This window comes from Acomys minous (assembly GCF_964271855.1).
Source record: "Acomys minous genome assembly, contig: scaffold_33, whole genome shotgun sequence".
Classification (NCBI taxonomy): domain Eukaryota; kingdom Metazoa; phylum Chordata; class Mammalia; order Rodentia; family Muridae; genus Acomys; species Acomys minous.
In genome coordinates this window covers 254,880-273,872 of record NW_028182172.1, presented here as the reverse complement: position 1 = coordinate 273,872, position 18,993 = coordinate 254,880, and the positions used below count along the sequence as shown (strand labels likewise).

The 18,993-nt window shown below is 36.1% G+C and overlaps 1 protein-coding gene across 1 annotated transcript in view; it reads left to right on the top strand.

Moving 5' to 3' along the window:
• Positions 1 to 1,332: 1,332 nt before the first annotated feature.
• The window catches only part of LOC311591764 (protein disulfide-isomerase TMX3-like), a 33,809-nt gene continuing 16,148 nt past the window's right edge, over positions 1,333 to 18,993 (top strand). The window contains exons 1-8 of the mRNA XM_084803407.1: positions 1,333 to 1,531; positions 2,389 to 2,443; positions 6,063 to 6,102; positions 7,353 to 7,476; positions 12,591 to 12,636; positions 13,860 to 13,940; positions 16,280 to 16,379; positions 17,017 to 17,094. Coding sequence (XP_084659533.1) covers positions 1,435 to 1,531; positions 2,389 to 2,443; positions 6,063 to 6,102; positions 7,353 to 7,476; positions 12,591 to 12,636; positions 13,860 to 13,940; positions 16,280 to 16,379; positions 17,017 to 17,094 — 621 coding nt within the window. The 5' untranslated portion in view covers positions 1,333 to 1,434. The remainder of the gene's footprint in view (positions 1,532 to 2,388; positions 2,444 to 6,062; positions 6,103 to 7,352; positions 7,477 to 12,590; positions 12,637 to 13,859; positions 13,941 to 16,279; positions 16,380 to 17,016; positions 17,095 to 18,993) is intronic.

Here is an 18,993-nt window from a genome sequence, read left to right as displayed (position 1 = left end):
GGCAGAGGTGGGTATAGGGCAACTGGTCACATTGCACTGGCAGTGAGGGAGCAGAGAGCCCAGGTGGTGTGAAACATGTAAGTCCTGATCCTAAGGCTCTGTTTCATCCAGCTAGGGACCATGTCCAACCAAATATTAGAACTTCTCTAAAGAGCACTACCAGCTGAGGAATAATTAATATACGAACCTGTGAGGGACTTTTCTCACATATTCCTTTTTCCCTTTCTCCTTCCTCTACTCTTCTGCCTTTGTATGCTCGGTTTTCATAATATAAATTCTAAGAACTAATGTAATCCAAATCCTCTAGCACTTCATTCCTACTAAAAAAAATTTTTTTTCATCAAAGTCAGTGACTAACACAGGGACCGACTTACAAGTGTATTGTTTTCATAAACGTGTCGTAATAAAGTATGAAGGATGCTACAAACATTTTATACTAAGGATTTCGGTCTACAGATAATCAGGAAACAGTAAAAAACATAACCAAGAAGATATTATAATTAACTTCCTTTTTTTAAATTTCAGAAGAAGCAATTCTCTTTTTATTCTTTCACATTTTAAAAAGTATGATGAACTTGGATCAGTGTGTGCGTGCGTGCGTGCGTGCGTCCATGTGTGTGTGTGTGTGTGTGTGTGTGTGTGTGTGTAAAATGCACTGAGTTTCACTGCCGCTGCTTACATAAGCATAACAACCTGCCACTTAAGAAAATGACACATACAACACTGGAGCAACCATTAACTGTTCATTGTTCTCCCATCCATAATGGCATAGTAATTAACCTATTTATAGGATTCTAAATAAGTATTTACACAAAGGGTGTCCGAGCTCAGCAATCTAGCCCTCTATTTTAAAGCACGATTTCCACCTATCAGTGTAACATCTCGGTGTACAAGTGAGTTCACTGGACTTAGTAGCAAGTTTAAAACATGAGACAAAACTCAAGCTTACAGTGCATGTTGGACCCTACCTCACCTACAGCATTAAGTTCACCCGACAATGCCGTATGTACATTCTGAGGAGAGTCCCATGGCACACTCGCACCGTCACAGGAAGAAGCCCACGCCTAGACCCACGCTCTTCAGAGCTCTGAGGGAGAAAAGGCTCCGTGGGAACTCGAATGCGCCTGCGCCTGCGTCGCGCCCTGCGCCTGCGTCGCGCCCTGCGCCTGCGTCGCGCCCTGCGCCTGCGTCGCGCCCTGCGCCTGCGTCGCGCCCTGCGCCTGCGTCGCGCCCTGCGCCTGCGTCGCGCCCTGCGCATGCTCAGCGGCTAAGACCTCCGGACTACCGGGACCCTGAAGGGTACCAGCCCGCCCCGCCCCGCCCCGCCCCGCCCCGCCCCGCCCCGCCCCGCCCCGCCCCGCCCCGGCGTTGTCTACCGCCCAGGTCTTCCTTGCTTTCTTTTCCGGGCAGGCGGGCCTTGGCTCCGGGGTTTGTATGTCTCCGGGCGCGCTCATCGCGGGGTCCACGCCACGCTCCATGGCGAGTGCTGCGGAGCGCAGGAGCTGGGCCGCCCTCTGGCTCTGCGCAGTGGGTGAGGAGCGCGCGGGGCGGTGGGGAACGGTGGGAGGTTGGGCCGGGTCGGGGTCGCGCCGCGGGGTGCTTAGAGTGTTCATCCGACCTCCTCTGTGGGTCGGGCTTCCTCAGCGGGACTCTGCGCTCGCAGACGCCCCGAGAGTACGGCTACCTTCTCTGCGACCAGGAAGTTTCCGTGACTCCATTGGTAGACGGACAAGGAATGTCGAGCCCCAATTAGCCGTAGGTTACAGGGTCTTGTTACAGTAAAAGGCTTTCCTTGCCCAAGCTAAAGAAGAGGATGATGCCTAAGGGCAGATCCTAGTCAGATATCCAGAACTGTGGTATAAAGAGAAACCATGCGTCTTTTAAGCTCTCAGCCCTCTGCTGTCACGGATATTTGGGTTCTCTGTGGTTCACCCCTTGATTCAGCCACCTATTTAAAACCCTCAGTGAGCCAGTGTTAGAGGTATGAGTCTTTTTCCTACCTATTTTGGTGAATTGTATTTGGACTTTATATCGAAGGGATAAATGCTACTAGAGAAAGGGGAAATTATTTTAATGTCTAGGGCAGAAAAATAGCGAAAAGGAAAAATAAAACGAGAGTGGAAATATGTAGAACAAACAACTATTATTATATGTACTTTCATAGTGCTTGTCCCTTGCAATATGATTGCATGCAGAGTAAATTTTTACTGATTGGATGAACTAATTATGCTTTTGTGTCACTTAAATCTTGTAATGGATCATTGGTGAGGTTTGGTTTTTTTTTTTGATAGATAGTAAAAAAAAAATTCAAACATTGAATAGGCAATTTAGACTAAAGGTAAAAACAAAGTAATGAATCATTTATCTTCTACATTTTGTCCTTTCCAGTTATTTTACTTGACCTGGCTGTCTGTAAAGGATTTGTAGAAGATCTAAATGAATCGTGAGTATACATATATGTGTAAAATACTGTTAAATACTGTTTAACTTTGCCTAACTCAGATGCCTTCTAAATATCCACACATGAATCTAATCTTTTAATAATAGGTGCTGTGGTGACTGATATTAACATTGTCAGTTTTGTTTCAGGAGTTGTATAGAGTGCCTGCCATTTACATGCAAAATGGAAGAGTGCTGCAGAGAGTTCTGCTAATAGTTATAAGGTGAAAACCCAACAAAAGTCTCCTTATTGTTTTGTTTTGTTTTTTTTTTTTTTTTGGTTTAATCATACAAAGTTAGCGCTGGAATTCGGTGCTTAATCTATAGTATAACAGGTTTATTCGTGAGATCTTGCTCACAATAGGTGGGAAAACTAGCTTCATTGCAAAATTCAAGGTCAGTATTTCTGCCTTCACGGCAACTGACAACAATCTCTTCCTTGGCAGGCCACATGGGTGCCTCTCCCATACCAGATTTGGTGTGCAATCAGTCTCTGGAGGGACTTGTAGCCAAGGACTCAAGCTTCCCATGCCAACCAGGCTCAGAAGTATACCAGCATTCCTAGCCTACTTGTTGGTACATTTTTTTTTTTGGCATTTTTTTCATATACTTTGCTACTAAAATGTTCTTTTTGAAGTCTTTAACTTAGTTACTTTTCTACTTATAGAGAGGCAGAAATCTTTTCTTCTGTGTTCTTCATCAGTGAGATAGATTTCCCTGTCTGTACTTCATCTGCATGATACTTGTATGGTACTATTTCATGATGGAAACAAATACCACCTACCAAGGAGCTACTATCTTTTTTATCTTATATCTTTCATTGTTAACAGTAGATGAATCAGTACTTATTACTTCCAGTTTTGCTTTTCTGTGTGAAATGGTGTGGGCGTGTGTTTGTAGTTTGTATATGTGAGCACAGCCTTTGTATGCTTGTGCAGAGGACAGACGAATACTCTGGTAGTCCTGCTCTACTGCTTTATGTCTTTGAGACGGGGTCTTTCCATTAACCTGGTTCTGGCCAGTATCTAGTAGGCCCCAACACTCTTCCTGTCCCTACCCTGTAACACTGAGGATCCAGGCATGGTGTTAGCTTTTTTTTGTGGGTGCTAGAATCTAAACCCTGATCCTGCTTGCACAATAAACTTTCTTACTCACAGAACAATTTCTTCAGACAATTTCAGTTTGTTCCTTGTCCGCATTATCCACCTTGGCACCCAACTGTGTGATAGAATGGCTGTAGTAAGTAGTATGGTCATTTGAATACAGGTACTTATGGATTACAAAGAAGTATGAACATCCCATGGGTTCTAGTCCTAGTGATGGGCATTGAAGTTGTGTTTGAAGATTATTTATAGAAACTATATGTTTTCCCAACAAGGAAAAAAAAAAAGAAACTATATGTTTAAGGAAAATTCTTTGATAGCAAGAACTCAATGGTATCTTGTGGGGTATTTCACTTTCAACCACTTTTTCATACTTCTCTCTTTTTTTTTTTTCTTTTTTTGCTTTTTGAGACAGGGTTTCTCTGTGTAACAGTGCTGGCTGACCTGGACTCTCTTTGTAGACTAGGCTAGCCTCAAACTCACAGTAATCTGCCTGCCTCTGCCTCCCGAATGTTAAGATTACAGGTGTGTACCACCACACCTGGCTTCACACTGCTCTTATAATGGTAACTGCCTGAGCAGGGGAGGTTTCACTTTTGGTAATCATTTTGCTCCTGAAGTGGATGCTCACCTGAAGGCTCTTTCATTACAAAATAGAGGTACCTTGCTTGATGCCTGAATGTGAAAACTGAACTGTATCTTGTCATAGTGCCAGCCAGTGTTTTCACTCAGATATACAAGACAGTGCTCCATGAAAAGGGAATCCAACTGTGAAAAGACACCAAAACAGTATGGGGGGGGAGCCCCATTTGTCACATCCTGGTGAAAGCTAAATATCCTGTGCAGGGAGACTTCCGAAGCCTAAAGGCATGCCATCCTCACCAGATGAAACATGTTGAACCCCTTATATTGTCTGTAATATTACTATAGACCTAAATGCAGTAATGTGTCTCTGGATGTGCATTGACATCCTCATGCTTTGTGCCGCCTTGCTAGGTGCTCTGCTGTATTTGCGTCCTGCTCAGACTTTCTGAGAGCATTGCATCTGATGGTGGCCCTAGAGTTTTGAGCTAACTAACTGATGGAATTTTACAAGTTCATTATAGCCTGGAATGTGAATCTCAGACATTGACCCCAATGCAGCAATTCTGGATTTGTTGCTTTTCACCAATATTTTATGAGAGCTGCATCCTTTACCAAAAAATGATGGGATTCCTCCTAAAATCCAAGTTCTTAATAAAAATAATGGGCCAATCTTTTTTAAAAATATATTTTATTAATTTATTCATATTACATCTCAATTGTTATCCCATCCCTTGTATCCTCCTATTCCTCCTTCCCTCCCACTTTCCCCCTACTCCCCTCCCCTATGACTGTGACTGAGGGGGACCTCCTCCCCCTGTATATGCTCATAGGGTATCAAGTCTCTTCTTGGTAGCCTGCTATCCTTCCTCTGAGTGCCACCAGGCCTCCCCATCCAGGGGACGTGGTCAAATATGGGGCACCAGAATTTGTGTGAAAGTCAGTCCCCACTCTCCACTCAGCTGTGGAGAATGTCCTGTGAAGGGGCCAATCTTATAAGCAGTGTTTTCTAAGTATAACCTTAGGCCACTGCGTTAAATTTCCTGCACAGGCTCAAAATAGAAGAGTGAAGAGCTTACACAAACATTGTCATCCCTCAAGACTCCTGGAGATTAGTTCCGGGATTTTAACAAAGTCTGGATGTTCAAGTACATTATATAAATTTATGATATGCTATATATGATAACTTATTTACATGTGTCTTTACACATATTACATATATATAACTTATTTGCATGTCTCTTGCACACATCTTCCTTTGTATTTTAACTCATTCCTAGAGTTCATGTAAAACCTAACAAAGTATAATGTAAATAGTTTTGCTGTATTGTTAATGGAATAAAGACAAGAAGCAAAAACTAATACTTGTTCAGTTTAGAGGAGCCCCTTGTTCCAAATGGAATACCAGATTAAGGAAACAGACTGCATTTGTGGTTTTCCCAAAAAGTTCTTTCTTTTTTATAGTTTTTCGATTTTTTATTTTTTTGGTCAATTTTCAATTTTAATTCTTAAAATGTTTACTGGATAGGATAAGATTTAACAGTCACTGAGTAAAATTTTTATGTAAAACTTTTATTCAAAGATTTTGTTCTGTAATGATTAGTTCAATATTTTTACTTAAGTGGCAGATTTATAAATTATACTAATTGTAGGGGGTCTGGAGAGATGGCTCAGAGGTTAAGGGTACTGACTGCTCTTCCAAAGGTCCTGAGTACAATTCCCAGCAACCACATTGTGACTCACAACCATCCATAGTGTGATCTGATGCCCTCTTCTGGCCTGTAGGTATACATGCAGGCAGAGCACTGTATATATAATCAATAAATCTTTAAAAAATAAATAAACAAATTATACAATTGCAATAATAAATATTATTGGCAGGGACAGTGTTTGTAAACAGAAATATAAAATCAGATTTATTTTTCCTTTTGTTTTTAGATTTAAAGATAATCGAAAAGATGACATATGGCTTGTTGATGTGAGTATGTAAATTTAAGTATCAATTTTGCTCTCTGCAAAGAGAACAAATTTGTTTTCTCAGATACTGATACTTGTATTCCCCCCATATGTATGTGGGTGTACATGTATGCATGCATATTTGTTAAGTGTGCATTCACTTGTGTGTGTTAGTGTACGTAGTGTATGTCTGTGCCTATGAAGGGCAGAGGTTGACACTGTGACTTCTTCAGTTGCTCAGCATCTTATATAATGTAAGACAGACTCTTTCACTGATGGAACTCAAGATTTTTTTCTATTTTGGTTAAGTATCTCCCCATCTTTCTCCTGTGTACTTAGACTTTTGTATTTAAATGACCCTGAGAATTTTCTAGTGCCTGGCACAGAAATTTATTTTGGATGAAATGCTGAGAATAGGGTTATTCTGTGGGAAGCTGTAACCTTTTCTTATAATGAGGTGTTGTAGATTATATTTTAAGGAGATTATGTTATGATTTCAGTGTAGACTTAATTCATCTCTTAATTATTTTGAGAACTTGAGTTATATTAATATAACAATAATATCAAACGTACTTTCATCCCAATACTGAGCAAAGCTAAATTTGGGGGTTTGCTCTAACAAATATGGGGGGGGGGAGTTCGATCCATGAAATAGAACAAGATAGCAGAGTTGGTGACTGTTAAGGTAGAAGATAGGACCTGAGAATCTACTGCTTAAATCTTTCTTCTTTTATTTCAGTGTGAACGTTCCATACTATCAACTTTAAAAATAAGCCTTATTTCATGAAAATAAATAAATACTGTGTTAATATCATATAACCCAGGGATCTAATTAAATCTGATGGTTCTGTGATATGAAGGGCTATGGTTCTGATCAACCTGACTTGTCCCTGTGTCACATTTCTCAATGATCACCTCTACTCTGCTAGTGAAAACAATAGAACTAAGGAAATTCACCTACCTCTTAACTTTTTGTACTAAGAACATATTTTTTTATGAACACAGATTGTATGTGGTATGGTACATGCTTGTTTACTTAGTGTTTTTATATAAACATGGACACATTTGCACAGAATTAGAGACTTTGAGTCAATCACATTTCTATTCTAAATAGATATTGATAGTCAATTAAAATAAAGTTAAAATACTAGTTTTGAGGTATCTATCTATATTTATCTGTTTTGTTATATTGCTTGGATAAATTCTTTGAATATTATGATTGATCCTCATAGTGATGCAGCTTCTTAGTGTGTTTTCTTTCTTTCTGTATAGTTTTATGCACCCTGGTGTGGCCATTGTAAAAAACTAGAACCGATTTGGAATGAAGTTGGGCTTGAAATGAAAAGCATTGGTTCTCCAGTTAAAGTTGGAAAGATGGATGCTACTTCCTATTCTAGTAAGCTCATAGTTAATTATTTTATGGTTCTAATAATAGAAATATTTTAATTGAAACTGTTTTCAGGGTGAGTAGAAGAGATGTTTGTTTTATCATGTAAAATTATCATAATAACTTTAATAACTTAATACTTTAAGGTTATATACTTTGAGTTAAATGAATTAGCTATTAAAATTTTAATAAATAATGTGAGCTAATCTTATATTTTGGTTGTGAGCTTAGCCTTTAATGGCTGAGCCATCTCTCCAGCCCATGTGAGCTAATCTTAATCATAGTGTAGACATGCAAGCCATTGTTTGTTCCTAATTGAGTCCACATTGATCATAATATATTATAGGAGACTACTATAGAAAAGTTGATTTTGTAAGTGCAAGCTGAGGAAAAAAGATAGGGAAATAAGTAGAAGTTTAAAAGGTGGACTGAGTTAGAAAAAATAAGTGAGGGTTAGGAAGGTATTGAAAGTAGAAAATGAGATTAATAAATGGATGCAGAAACTGAATGAAGCTGAGACAAGTATAAGTACAATAAGCCAAATCTGCCCTGCTGCCTATTTTTATAAATAGAATTATTCGATGCCACAGTCATTTGTGTATTGTTATGTAGATTATTTTCATGCTTCTTTGTCAAAACTGAGTTGTGACAGAAACTACATGCCCCATAACATAATCTTCATTAAGAAGTGTCTTAAGGGAAATAATAAAAGAAGAAATTAAGCTTAGAGAAGTGTGAGGTATCAGAGCAATTTGGAAAGAGCTTCAGAGACAGTAAGGTTGGTACTGCCTATTGCTCTTGTGTGTGAAACTGGGAAGGCTTCTGAAGATCCTAAGCTTTGGCTTTATCAGTAAACATTTAATTGTGATATTTCTTTACTGGCTGTTTTGAAGTTTGAATGATGTGATACATGTAAAATCCTTTGTGTTCAATAAAATTAGTTTCCTTCTCTTTTACTTAGGAAAGAATTGTGTTATGTGGCAATATGTATGCTTGCTCTCTTTAAAATAAAACAAAAATGAGACAGGCTCTTTCCCTGTAGTTCAGACTGGCCTGGAACATTCTATTATGTCCCTGGACTCATATCACTCTTCTTCCTCAGTCTCCCAAGTACTAGCATTACAAGTATGAAGCAACACACCCAGCTACTTACTGTCCTTTTTTTTTTTCTTTAGGACAGTAAGTTTATGTTCTAGATTGTACTTTGGGTCAAGACAGGCCCATGTTTTTAATCTCAACTCTTACATCCTATTTTGTGGCTATGAAAGAAGCACTTAACCTAATTTTAGTTTTTTGATCGATCAGGGAGCAGTAATCTTTAGGGTGGTGAACATTGCATAATGTTTCATACTTAAAACCCATTGGTGTAGTAGATAGTGCATCTGATGATACAGAAGGAGCCATATTAAGAGTTTCCTACGTCAGGCAAAGTTTTACATTTTATCATTTGTCAATAGGGAGAGAACTCATTTGAGGAAAAGCAAATGACTTGATAAAAGAAATGTTTTGGGCAGAAACTTGTAAGATGAAGGAAAAGATCAATACATACAGAAGGATAATCTATATGAAATGTTATAGGTATTCTGTGTAGGGGCCTGGAAGCTTAGGCTTGAATGGAAACAGCAGAGCAGTAAAAATAATGTTCATAGTAATTTGCAAGGCTGAAGGTATAGATGGGATAAACTGTAATCCTAGATGTACTGCTGTATTGCAAGCAGGACATTTTGCTTTTTGTTATGTTCAAGCTGTCAGCTAGTTTCAGTTGGCAGTTTTTAGTTTACTGATGTTAGTGAATTAGTGATCTAGAATGTAGATGAGTTGTCAGAGCTGGAATTACTAAACCAAATAAATGAACTTTTGAATACTAGAAGGAGATAAAATGACTGGCAGACCCTTGTTGTAGAGAGGAAGGATTATATGCTTGGATTGGTATGTTTGAATTAGTTTTTGACCGTATTAGAAGAGTCTGGCAAGATGGCTCTGTGGTTAAGAGCACTTTACTGTTGGAGAGGACCTACCTAGGTTTGGTTCCAAGCATCCAGTGGGTGGCTCATAACCACATTTAATTTCAGCTTCAGAGGAGCTCACACACATATTTACTTATGGTGCAATCATTCACTTGTCCACTCAATCAGATTATACTTCTTAACTATTTATGAGCCTCCATTCCAATCTTTAGAGATTGTTTAAAGGTCAAACAAGTTCCATTAGGCCAAGAAATGCTTAATAACCTATTAGAGAATGAGAAATAAACTAGTAAGTGCCAAAAAGTCTGGAAAATGGCAGATTAATTGATCATTTGAATCACTTATTGGAAAATACAATGGACATATAAAGAAAAGTCATTAGAAAAAATACATATAATACATGTAATGCATTTAAATTGTAAATATCTTAAAGATAAACTGTGTGATGCCTCAGAGATATTACATTAACTCAAAACACTTATATTATCTGATATTTTAAATTTAGTATTCATTAACTGACCCTTTTAAAGGGGTTCTGTGATTAGGAAAATTAGCCAAGTGAGAGATAGAATTCCTTGATGGTAGAACACTCCCTTGCATGTATAAAGCTAGTAAATTTTGTTTGGTAGTTCAGGTGAGAAAGTGTTTTACATGCTATGAATTCGTTTATAATTTTCTTTTTAGCCACTCTAATTGGGACTTCCCCCCCCCCACTTTGTTGTTTTGTTTTGTTTTGCTTTGTTGTTTTTCGAGACAGGGTTTCTCTATGTAATATCCCAGGCTATCCTGGAACTCTTTTTGTAGACCAGGCTGGCCTTGAACTCACAATGATCCACCTGCCTCTGCCTCTCAAGTACTGGAATTAAAGATGTATGCCTCCATGCCCATTGGTACATTTTAATTTCATAGGTGTGATTATTACAGCTTATATTTCTCGTTCACAAAACATTGTTATATAGAGCTGACCATACAGAAAATATGCATTTAACACATCTTGTGTAAACTGCATATCTTTGGGAAAGGGGAAAGAGAAACTCATACATATGGAACACTGTCACCTGCCAAGTATTTTACCTTGTGTGATACACTCTGTGGATATAGACCAGTGAAACTCTTCTACTTCCCCTTCCAACCTACAGCCCAACCAGAGCAGTAATACATTCTTTCTTCTTGTTGTTAAGATGTTTTTAATAATTATTTACTGTTAACAGTATTTTGTATCCTTTCGGCCTACAAAGCAAATAACTGACACAGGGAGACTGAAACTTTAAAGCTGCCAGCACTTTGCTGGGCAGAATCTGAACTGATTCTAATCTGCTCATAAACTAATCAAACTATTCTAAGCCTTGTAACATACATATATTCCAAGCACTTGCCACTATGACCCATTCCTCCTCCAACTGTCAAAAAACCTCTCCTCACTCCAGCCTTCAAACTGTCCCCTCCCCTCCAGGAAGTCCCGCCTCTCACTTACTGTTTTTCTGCCTAGCTGATTGGCTAAGCAGCGCTTTATTGATGGTTGATACAATTACTCACTCAGCATTCCTCCACAATGTACACAATGTTTTGTCTGCATGTACACCAGAAGAGGGCACTAGATCTCATTACAGATGGTTGTGAGGCACCATGTGGTTGTTAGGAATTGAATTCAGGACCTTTGGAAGAGCAAGCAGTGCTCTTAGTTCTTAGGAATCTTGTCACTAATTTAATAGGCCAAACATGGTCTATTACAAAAGTCATTCTTTCATAGAAAAGCTGTAAAGTCAGCATTCATTTACCTAGAAGATAACTTAATGAGTGTTCCTTCCATGATGGTATGTACCAGTTGCAGAATCATTTCCCTATAAGCCAGCACATGCCAGACACATTCTAGACATTGGTAATACACCATTGAACAAAGGGAAACTGGGCTCTTCCGGTACATAAACTAGAAAAGAAACAATATCCAATAAACATAAATAAGTTATTTTATCATTGAATATACCGTCTCCAATGTACTGTACAGAAAAAGAATGTACTTTTTAGTATGTTGATAAACATTGATAAGTATTCATAAACTGCTGTCTAGAGATCACATAGTTTTGTTCTTATAATTCTCAATGCTTCCTTAAATACCGCAAAACTTTAAATACAGACATTTTGATGCAATTGAGAGTTAAATTGATAAAGGACTGATTTTTTTTTAAGCCACCTGTCCTTGTTATTCTTTGTTGTCTGTACAGTTATAAACTTTTGACTATTTCATAGATACCTCTCCTGTGCATTTTGGATATTGTGTTTCTCAATATTTGGTCTGTCTACCTGTGTTAAGATTACCTGAGTACTCACTGTTAGTTTAGAATCCAGACACCCACACTGCCATATCATTTGAAAATATTTCAGAGTAGGTTATGAGAATAGTTTTGAAGGCATTTTGAATACTTCTACTGCAGAACTTAAGTTGAAGAACCATAAAGTAGAATATTGGTATGTAGTTACATGATTTGGGTTTGGTTTGAAAGAGGGCTATTCAAAGCAGTCATGTAGAAATAAGATTATTTGACAGTAGCTTATTCTCAGTTGTATAACTGTGACTGAAACAAATAGACACAATGAAACAAATCCCAGTGTATAGAACTTTTGAACTGGAACTTTGAATTAGTATGATTTATTTTTCTTTGTTTCAAATAGTGACAAATTTTTTATCCAGTTTTAATTAGTAATTAATCTAGCATGTCTTAAAACATCTACACATACACAAATATCTACTCTTCCAGGAATCAGTGCTAAAAGTATTTCTCATATAGACGTTAAATTGTATAGTTTCCTCAAATGTTTCTTTCTATTGTGGAGCCCCTAAAACCCTGCTTACTCTCCAGCCTACATACAGGCTTTACAGTAAGGATTATGTCAGCCTCACTTGCACTGGTACCATTCCTATTCCTTGTTCTTGTTAAAGGATTATGTTTGCAAATTTCCTTTCTAGACTGCAAAACATTTTAGTCTACGACTATAATTATAAGATAATGAATGCCATGGTTTTCTTCTTTGTGAGATTTAATACTTAAAAACAATCAAGTTTATATAGATATACTTTTTTCTGAATAAAAGGCTCATATTACTTAGTTTTCTCAGTTTAAAAGGAACTTAGAAATATTTATTCTTTTTCTTATCAAGGCATTGCTTCAGAGTTTGGAGTTCGAGGTTATCCAACAATTAAGCTGTAAGTTGAGTGTTGTATGTTTGTCTGTATGGTTTTAATAGTTCACTCTGCTTATATTTTACTTATTCTAGTACTTTCTTTGGAGGGCAAAGGTTTGGGTTCAGCCATTGTTTTTAAGCCAAGAGTACGATCAAAGGTGAGAAAGTTCACCTCTATACATCTTCATATTTAAGTGTGTGGTATACAGCTAATTCAGTAAATGTGTTCTGGATGTTTACTGTGTAACATGCACTTACACTTACACTTAAGGTGTACATCATAAATTATGAAAGGTCTCTTGAGGAGCCCCAGTATGTTTCTGCTTTGCCACTGCAAATCACATCTAAGAGATTTCATTCTTGTATAATTAATGACACTAACTTTATTAGAGAAAAATGATAAATATTCATTTTAATCTATGTGTACTAGAGAAATTAAGTTGGAAAACAATGTGGTGAGTTGGGAAAAAATGTTTTAAAATGATTTTGCTAAATTTTCCTGTTTTTTACATTAATCTTATTTTCGTGCTGTGAGCAGCTAAGCCATTTTTTTTTTCAGTTTTTTTATTTTAAGTAAACTAACTTTACCCCAATATTTTAAAACCCCCAATTTTTTATATTAGTCTGGGTTTTTTTAATTGACATTTTTCCTTTGTTTTTAGTTTTGTTTTGTTGAAAATGTTATTCTATTACAGTGTATGTTAATGGTCCTTTCTCTTTGTTATTAAGAGCTCTGTTTTTGCCTATTAATTGCTCTTTTGTATCTGTACAGTTGGTTAAATATAAATTTATTCATTGACATGTCTTTTGGAAGATAATCTGTGTTTTAGGAAAACTATTTTTATGCCTAATTCATGATGCATGTTGGGGGTTTTGCTACCACCAAAATAATCTAGTCCCTAGTCCTTTTATTTTCCGCTTGATGGAGAATAATTAAAATTACTCTGATTTAAGCTCTTGACTGTAAATGTACAAATTACTCACTTTTCTGAAGGTTCATACTATAACTCTACACTACAGATTAAAATGTATCTCTGATGTGTATGTGGCACATTGCCTTTTCCTGTGCATTGTAAGTTGCTGGTTCTCAGGGGACTCTGCACACTCTGCTTTACACAAGTGCGCTGCTCTTAAAGCTTCTTCTTATTTAGTGTTTTATGCATTTTAAGCTTATACTTTAGTAGAGGAGGATTGAGAGTAAATATGAGGATGATTAATTTCCAATTCTTATCTTTTATTTTTAAGATTAAAGGGAGACTTGGCATATAATTATAGAGGACCACGGACTAAAGATGATATAATTGAGTTTGCTCACAGAGTATCTGGGTAAGTTGAAAAAGCCTTTACTATATGATTTTAGTATTTGAAAGAAATGTATTTTAGTAGATTATATTGAACATACATATTTTAGATATTAAATGTGTTGTATACATTTATGAAAATATAAGGTTATATAGCATATGCAGTGAAGTTCTGTAAAGATAGATGATATAGTTTATGTTAATTTTTTTCTCCAATGAATTTTAATATATTTTCAAAATTTTTATTATAGATATAACAGTCTGTCCTATATATTAAGGACATCCTAAGCCCCTACCTCAACTCCTCCCAGAGATGCTTGAAACTGCCTAGTACCAGATCATATGAATGTTTTTTTTTCCTTTCTTTCAAAATATCTTGTACTTCTCGCTTTTCACTTAAAGGAAGCACTTGATTTCCTTTCTTTAGTATCTGGATTTCCAATGTCACTAACTTCTGCACTTCGTTCCATTGATAAACAAACTAAGGATTACTTGCTCACAGCCCTGAGTAATTTACTGGCTGTCTCTGTACTCTTTGAAGGAAAGCAGTGTACAGTGGGGCTTCCTGTTATTCAGAACAGTGCACAGTTTAACTTATGGACTGGTTCCTGTGGAAGTTTCTACTTAGTATTATCAGACCATAGTTGTTATGAGTAATTGGAAACATGGTAAAAGAAATTAGGAGTATCTGTTAGCAATTTCATGAATCTTATTTTTTAGAAATAGTTCTTATGTTGTAATGCCGTGTATCAACTTACATAGCGTCTTCTCTAATTTCAGAGTCTTAAAAGAAGCCCAGATGTTATTGCTCTTAGAGACTTGGGGTTTCATTTCTAGTTTGTGGTGATGAAAATATTTTTTTAAATACATCTAAATTAATTTTCTTTGCCATCACATTTTTTTTCAATGCTACCTGCAAAGTATTCTGGCAGTATTGGCTTAGCTAGTGACATAGTTAAACCCCAGTGAGCCATTTGCACTGAATTACCAATCTTTGACTTATTGCTGATCAGGAAGTAGATCCTTCACAAGCAGTTCTTGCTGATTTGAATGTGATTTTTCAAAAACAAGATATCTACATCTTGCTAATGTGTAAAGAATATCAGTGTTTATAATTATATTTGTAATATGCTTATGTGTATCTTTGTGAAGAGCACTTGTCAAGATCAATTTATATTGGCTTTAAAGTTCTACACACTTTATTAGCTTAATAGGATATATTGGTAATTATAAATAGCTTGAGGTTGAAACAGGATAGGTTCGTGGTGTAAAATTAAGCCTCAAAATATTTGTGTAAATGCACAGATTTAGGAATGATCTTTGTTATAGTTTGTGACTCTTATATGTAATTTCAACTGTATTTTCTCATTTTGATTGTATATTTCTCTTCATTTACTGTGTGAATAAATAAATTTTGAAACACGTTTATTTGAGGTAAATGACGCTAGTGGTATATACACTTGACTCTCCTGTGGCTTCAGGTAGTTTTATGTTTGGCAGTTATTGATTGCGTTTTTCTTTAACTGTAAGAAGAGATTCTCCTGATGTGAGAGTGCCTCTGGAGTAGGGGAGATTTCATGACTCAGTTTAGAGTTGCATCACTTGCTGGTTAATTATGAAGGGTTGAAGCAGAGGCTCGGGAGAATGATGCAATGACCTTAAAAACTGTGTGTTTTGAAAGTGTTCACTTCGCAAAATAGGTTCTGTTTATTTTATAAGTTTTGTCGACTAAAAGTATGATAATCTATACCATATTTTTAAAAAGAAAGCATTTATTTTATCTCTTAACTTTATAAGTGATATGTTTTATAGTAACCTTTATTGTCATTCATTTATCCATTTGTTTTAAAAATGACTGTTTATTAAATTTTGTAGGAAAGCTTTCTCTTTGTGCTTCCATTTTATTTTTCTGAAAATAAATAGTAATATAAATTAGAAGCTTGGGACTTTGACCTCTATAGGGTACTTAAGAAGTATGTAGTATTTAAATTGACACATATTATATAAATATTAACTCTTGTTGACTCCTGGGATACTATTTCTGTAAGTATGCTTTTGAAAAGGAAAGAATTCTCAGGTGAATTGTCTTGCTTTTAGCCAAGGACTATAAATGGATGATCATTCTATATCTCACTAATTTAAAATAGTGTCGATGATGTCTAAAATGATTTGAAGCTGTCAGATTTAATTTTGCATACTACATAGAATTTTACTATGTAGTACACAAGTACCATAGGCTGAAATTTTACTTGAGTGGGTTTGGTGATATACATAAGTGCAGATAATACATTGCTAAAACATGTCCCATAAGAATGAATTGTGCTCTATCTTTAGTTCACTACCATTTGTTTTGTTTTCACACAGGGCTCTGATTCGACCTCTTCCAAGTCAACAAATGTTCGACCATGTACGGAAGAGGCACCATGTATTTTTTGTTTATATTGGTGGAGAATCACCCTTAAAAGTATGACATTATCTTTTTTTTCCACATGAACAGACATGTTGTAATTTTATGTTTGCTATGCAGCTATGATTCTTCCAAAACTTTGAAGCAAAATATTTTAGCTTATCTATTTTTCACAATGAAAACACTTTCTTTAGTCTCTCTTACTAAATTTACAATTATGAAATTATCAAATTGAAATTAAGTGAAATTTGGATAAAGCTTGCCTGCCTTAGTTTTTTTTTGCATCACTTTTTCGTACTTTAAGTGAAAGACTGAAAACTGTTGTTCAGATGTTACCTTTTTAAAGCAAAGCACTGTGCTTAAGTTTACTTAATGTATATGTGTATTTGTGTATACTTTTCTTATTGTCACCACCATCATCATTAATCATCATTGCTAATCTCTATTAATAAACCTGAGTCGACTTTGTGTTATAATTCATCAACTCTTTTTGAAGGGGAGGGTAGGATCACTTAGTTGCAATGGTGGTTTGCCTTCACAACAGTACATTTGTTTTAGTTATAGTGTCTTATTTCACTGAAAGGTAACATGGTAGGAAATCTTTATAGTATATTATAGTTAATTGGATTATTAAATAAGGAATAAATTTTTTATCTTTAATGTTTAAGATATCCTTTTTCTGTTCAAATTATAGGAGAAATACATAGATGCTGCTTCAGAGTTAATTGTGTATACATACTTCTTTTCTGCCTCAGAAGATGTGGTTCCTGAGGTAATATTTAATATTTGATTTAATGAATTTTGATTTGGTTCTACATGTCAGATTTATTTGTAATGTTGTATGAAAAGTTTTTTACTACTGATGTCAGACTGTTTATAATTCATGAACCAATGCTTCCACAATCATGGCACTTAGAGATTGTGGTTACATTACATTGGTGACCTTCTTTCTTTATGAAATAATATTGGTAAGCAGTGATATATATCAAACCCCAAAGGTGCTTTTAAGTAATAAATTATGTATTGTTGCAAATGCAGTCTACTCCTGGCCCCTCACACCCAGTAGTAAATAAATACTACAAAAACAAGACTCCAGAGATGCTACCAAAAGTAAGTGGACATTGTGAGAGTTGGGATATGTAGGGATGGACAGCTGTTTAATTTTTTTGATCCAAAAAGGTAAGGAAAGAGGGAGGTGTGAGCAGAAAATATTTGAACTGAAGCCTGCTTGATGTGAAAGAGCCTCACACAGGTCTATGGATAGAATATCAGAAAAGAGGAGATAATTCAAATGCCCAAGACAAGAGCATAACTTGCATATTTGAACAGCAGCACAGTAGCCAGTCTTCCTATATCACTGTGAGAAGGGGATAGAAGCAAGCAGAAGACAATTCTTGTTGTATATTTTACAGCATGTATAATGAAGGTGAAGTTCATAAGGAACTCAAGTCGGTTCATTTGAAAGTGCTAAGAGCACAATATTGTGAAAGTAGATTCACAGATCACTTAACCTTTGAACTTGGGAGTCAATAAGCAGGTGAATATGAAATAACTTAGAGTGTACTCTAGCACACTGGTTCTCAACCATCCTAATGCTACGATGCTTTAATACAGTTTCTCATGTTTTGGTAACCCAACCATAAAATGATTTTCATTGCTATTTCATAACTATAATTTTTGCTATTGTTATGAACCTTAAAATGTAAATGTCTGATATTCAGAATGTGTGATATTCAATCCCTGTGAAGTGGTAGTTTGACCCCAAAAGGGTCACGACCACAGCTTGAGAACCATTGCTTTAGTACATAGGTTTTTATGTTACAATGGAAATTCTGAAATGTTTTCAACATGTTAAAGAACCTCTACTTTTGCCAATCTAAATCCACTCCAGTTTACCTATTTTGGTAGAAGACATATTATTTTTTCAGAGCACATAATGTTCATACCCTTAATTTGTCATTTCTCCTTTTTTTAGATCTAAGTATTAATTTTTATATTTTACAGTCAGATCCTTCCATTTTGGTGTACAGATGTGTTATTTTTGGCACATGCAAATAGTTGTGTAACCACTATCTCTTTGAAGCTAAAGAATTAGCTGTACATGATATTTATTATACAACTGGAAATAGAGGCAGGAGCTCAAGGCTAGCCTGGGCTACAGTGAGACTTTATATTTTAAAAACAAAGAAAAAACTAAAACAATAGAGAGCAGACCAGCACCTCCTGTAATGTAAACGCCATGGAATGTAAGGAAGAGATAGATATGGAAATGGATTATCTGCTGTAAGTCCTTCCAAGAAAGGCCACTTCATTGCTTTGGAAGGGAGCAATGCCTCATGCTAACACAGAAACTTCCTAACATTTTTGTGGGTGAGTGGCCAAGAAAAGGCAAATCTAGTCATGATTGAGAGCTTTTTTACTACCCGATATTATGATAGTATTATGTAATTTTTAGTTACAATGTAGCAAGATCATTTATCATATTGCCTCTGTGCTGAGATGTACCTGAATCTATTCACTGTTACTTTTGGGTTACATATACTCATGGGTAATTGCCTAGCCTAATTTTTCATAATTTTACCTGTTTGAAATACATACAAAATAGAAGGAGGTACTTTTAGATGATTCCTTATGAATGCCAATAGTATTTAAAAAGTAGTTTGGAGAGTAC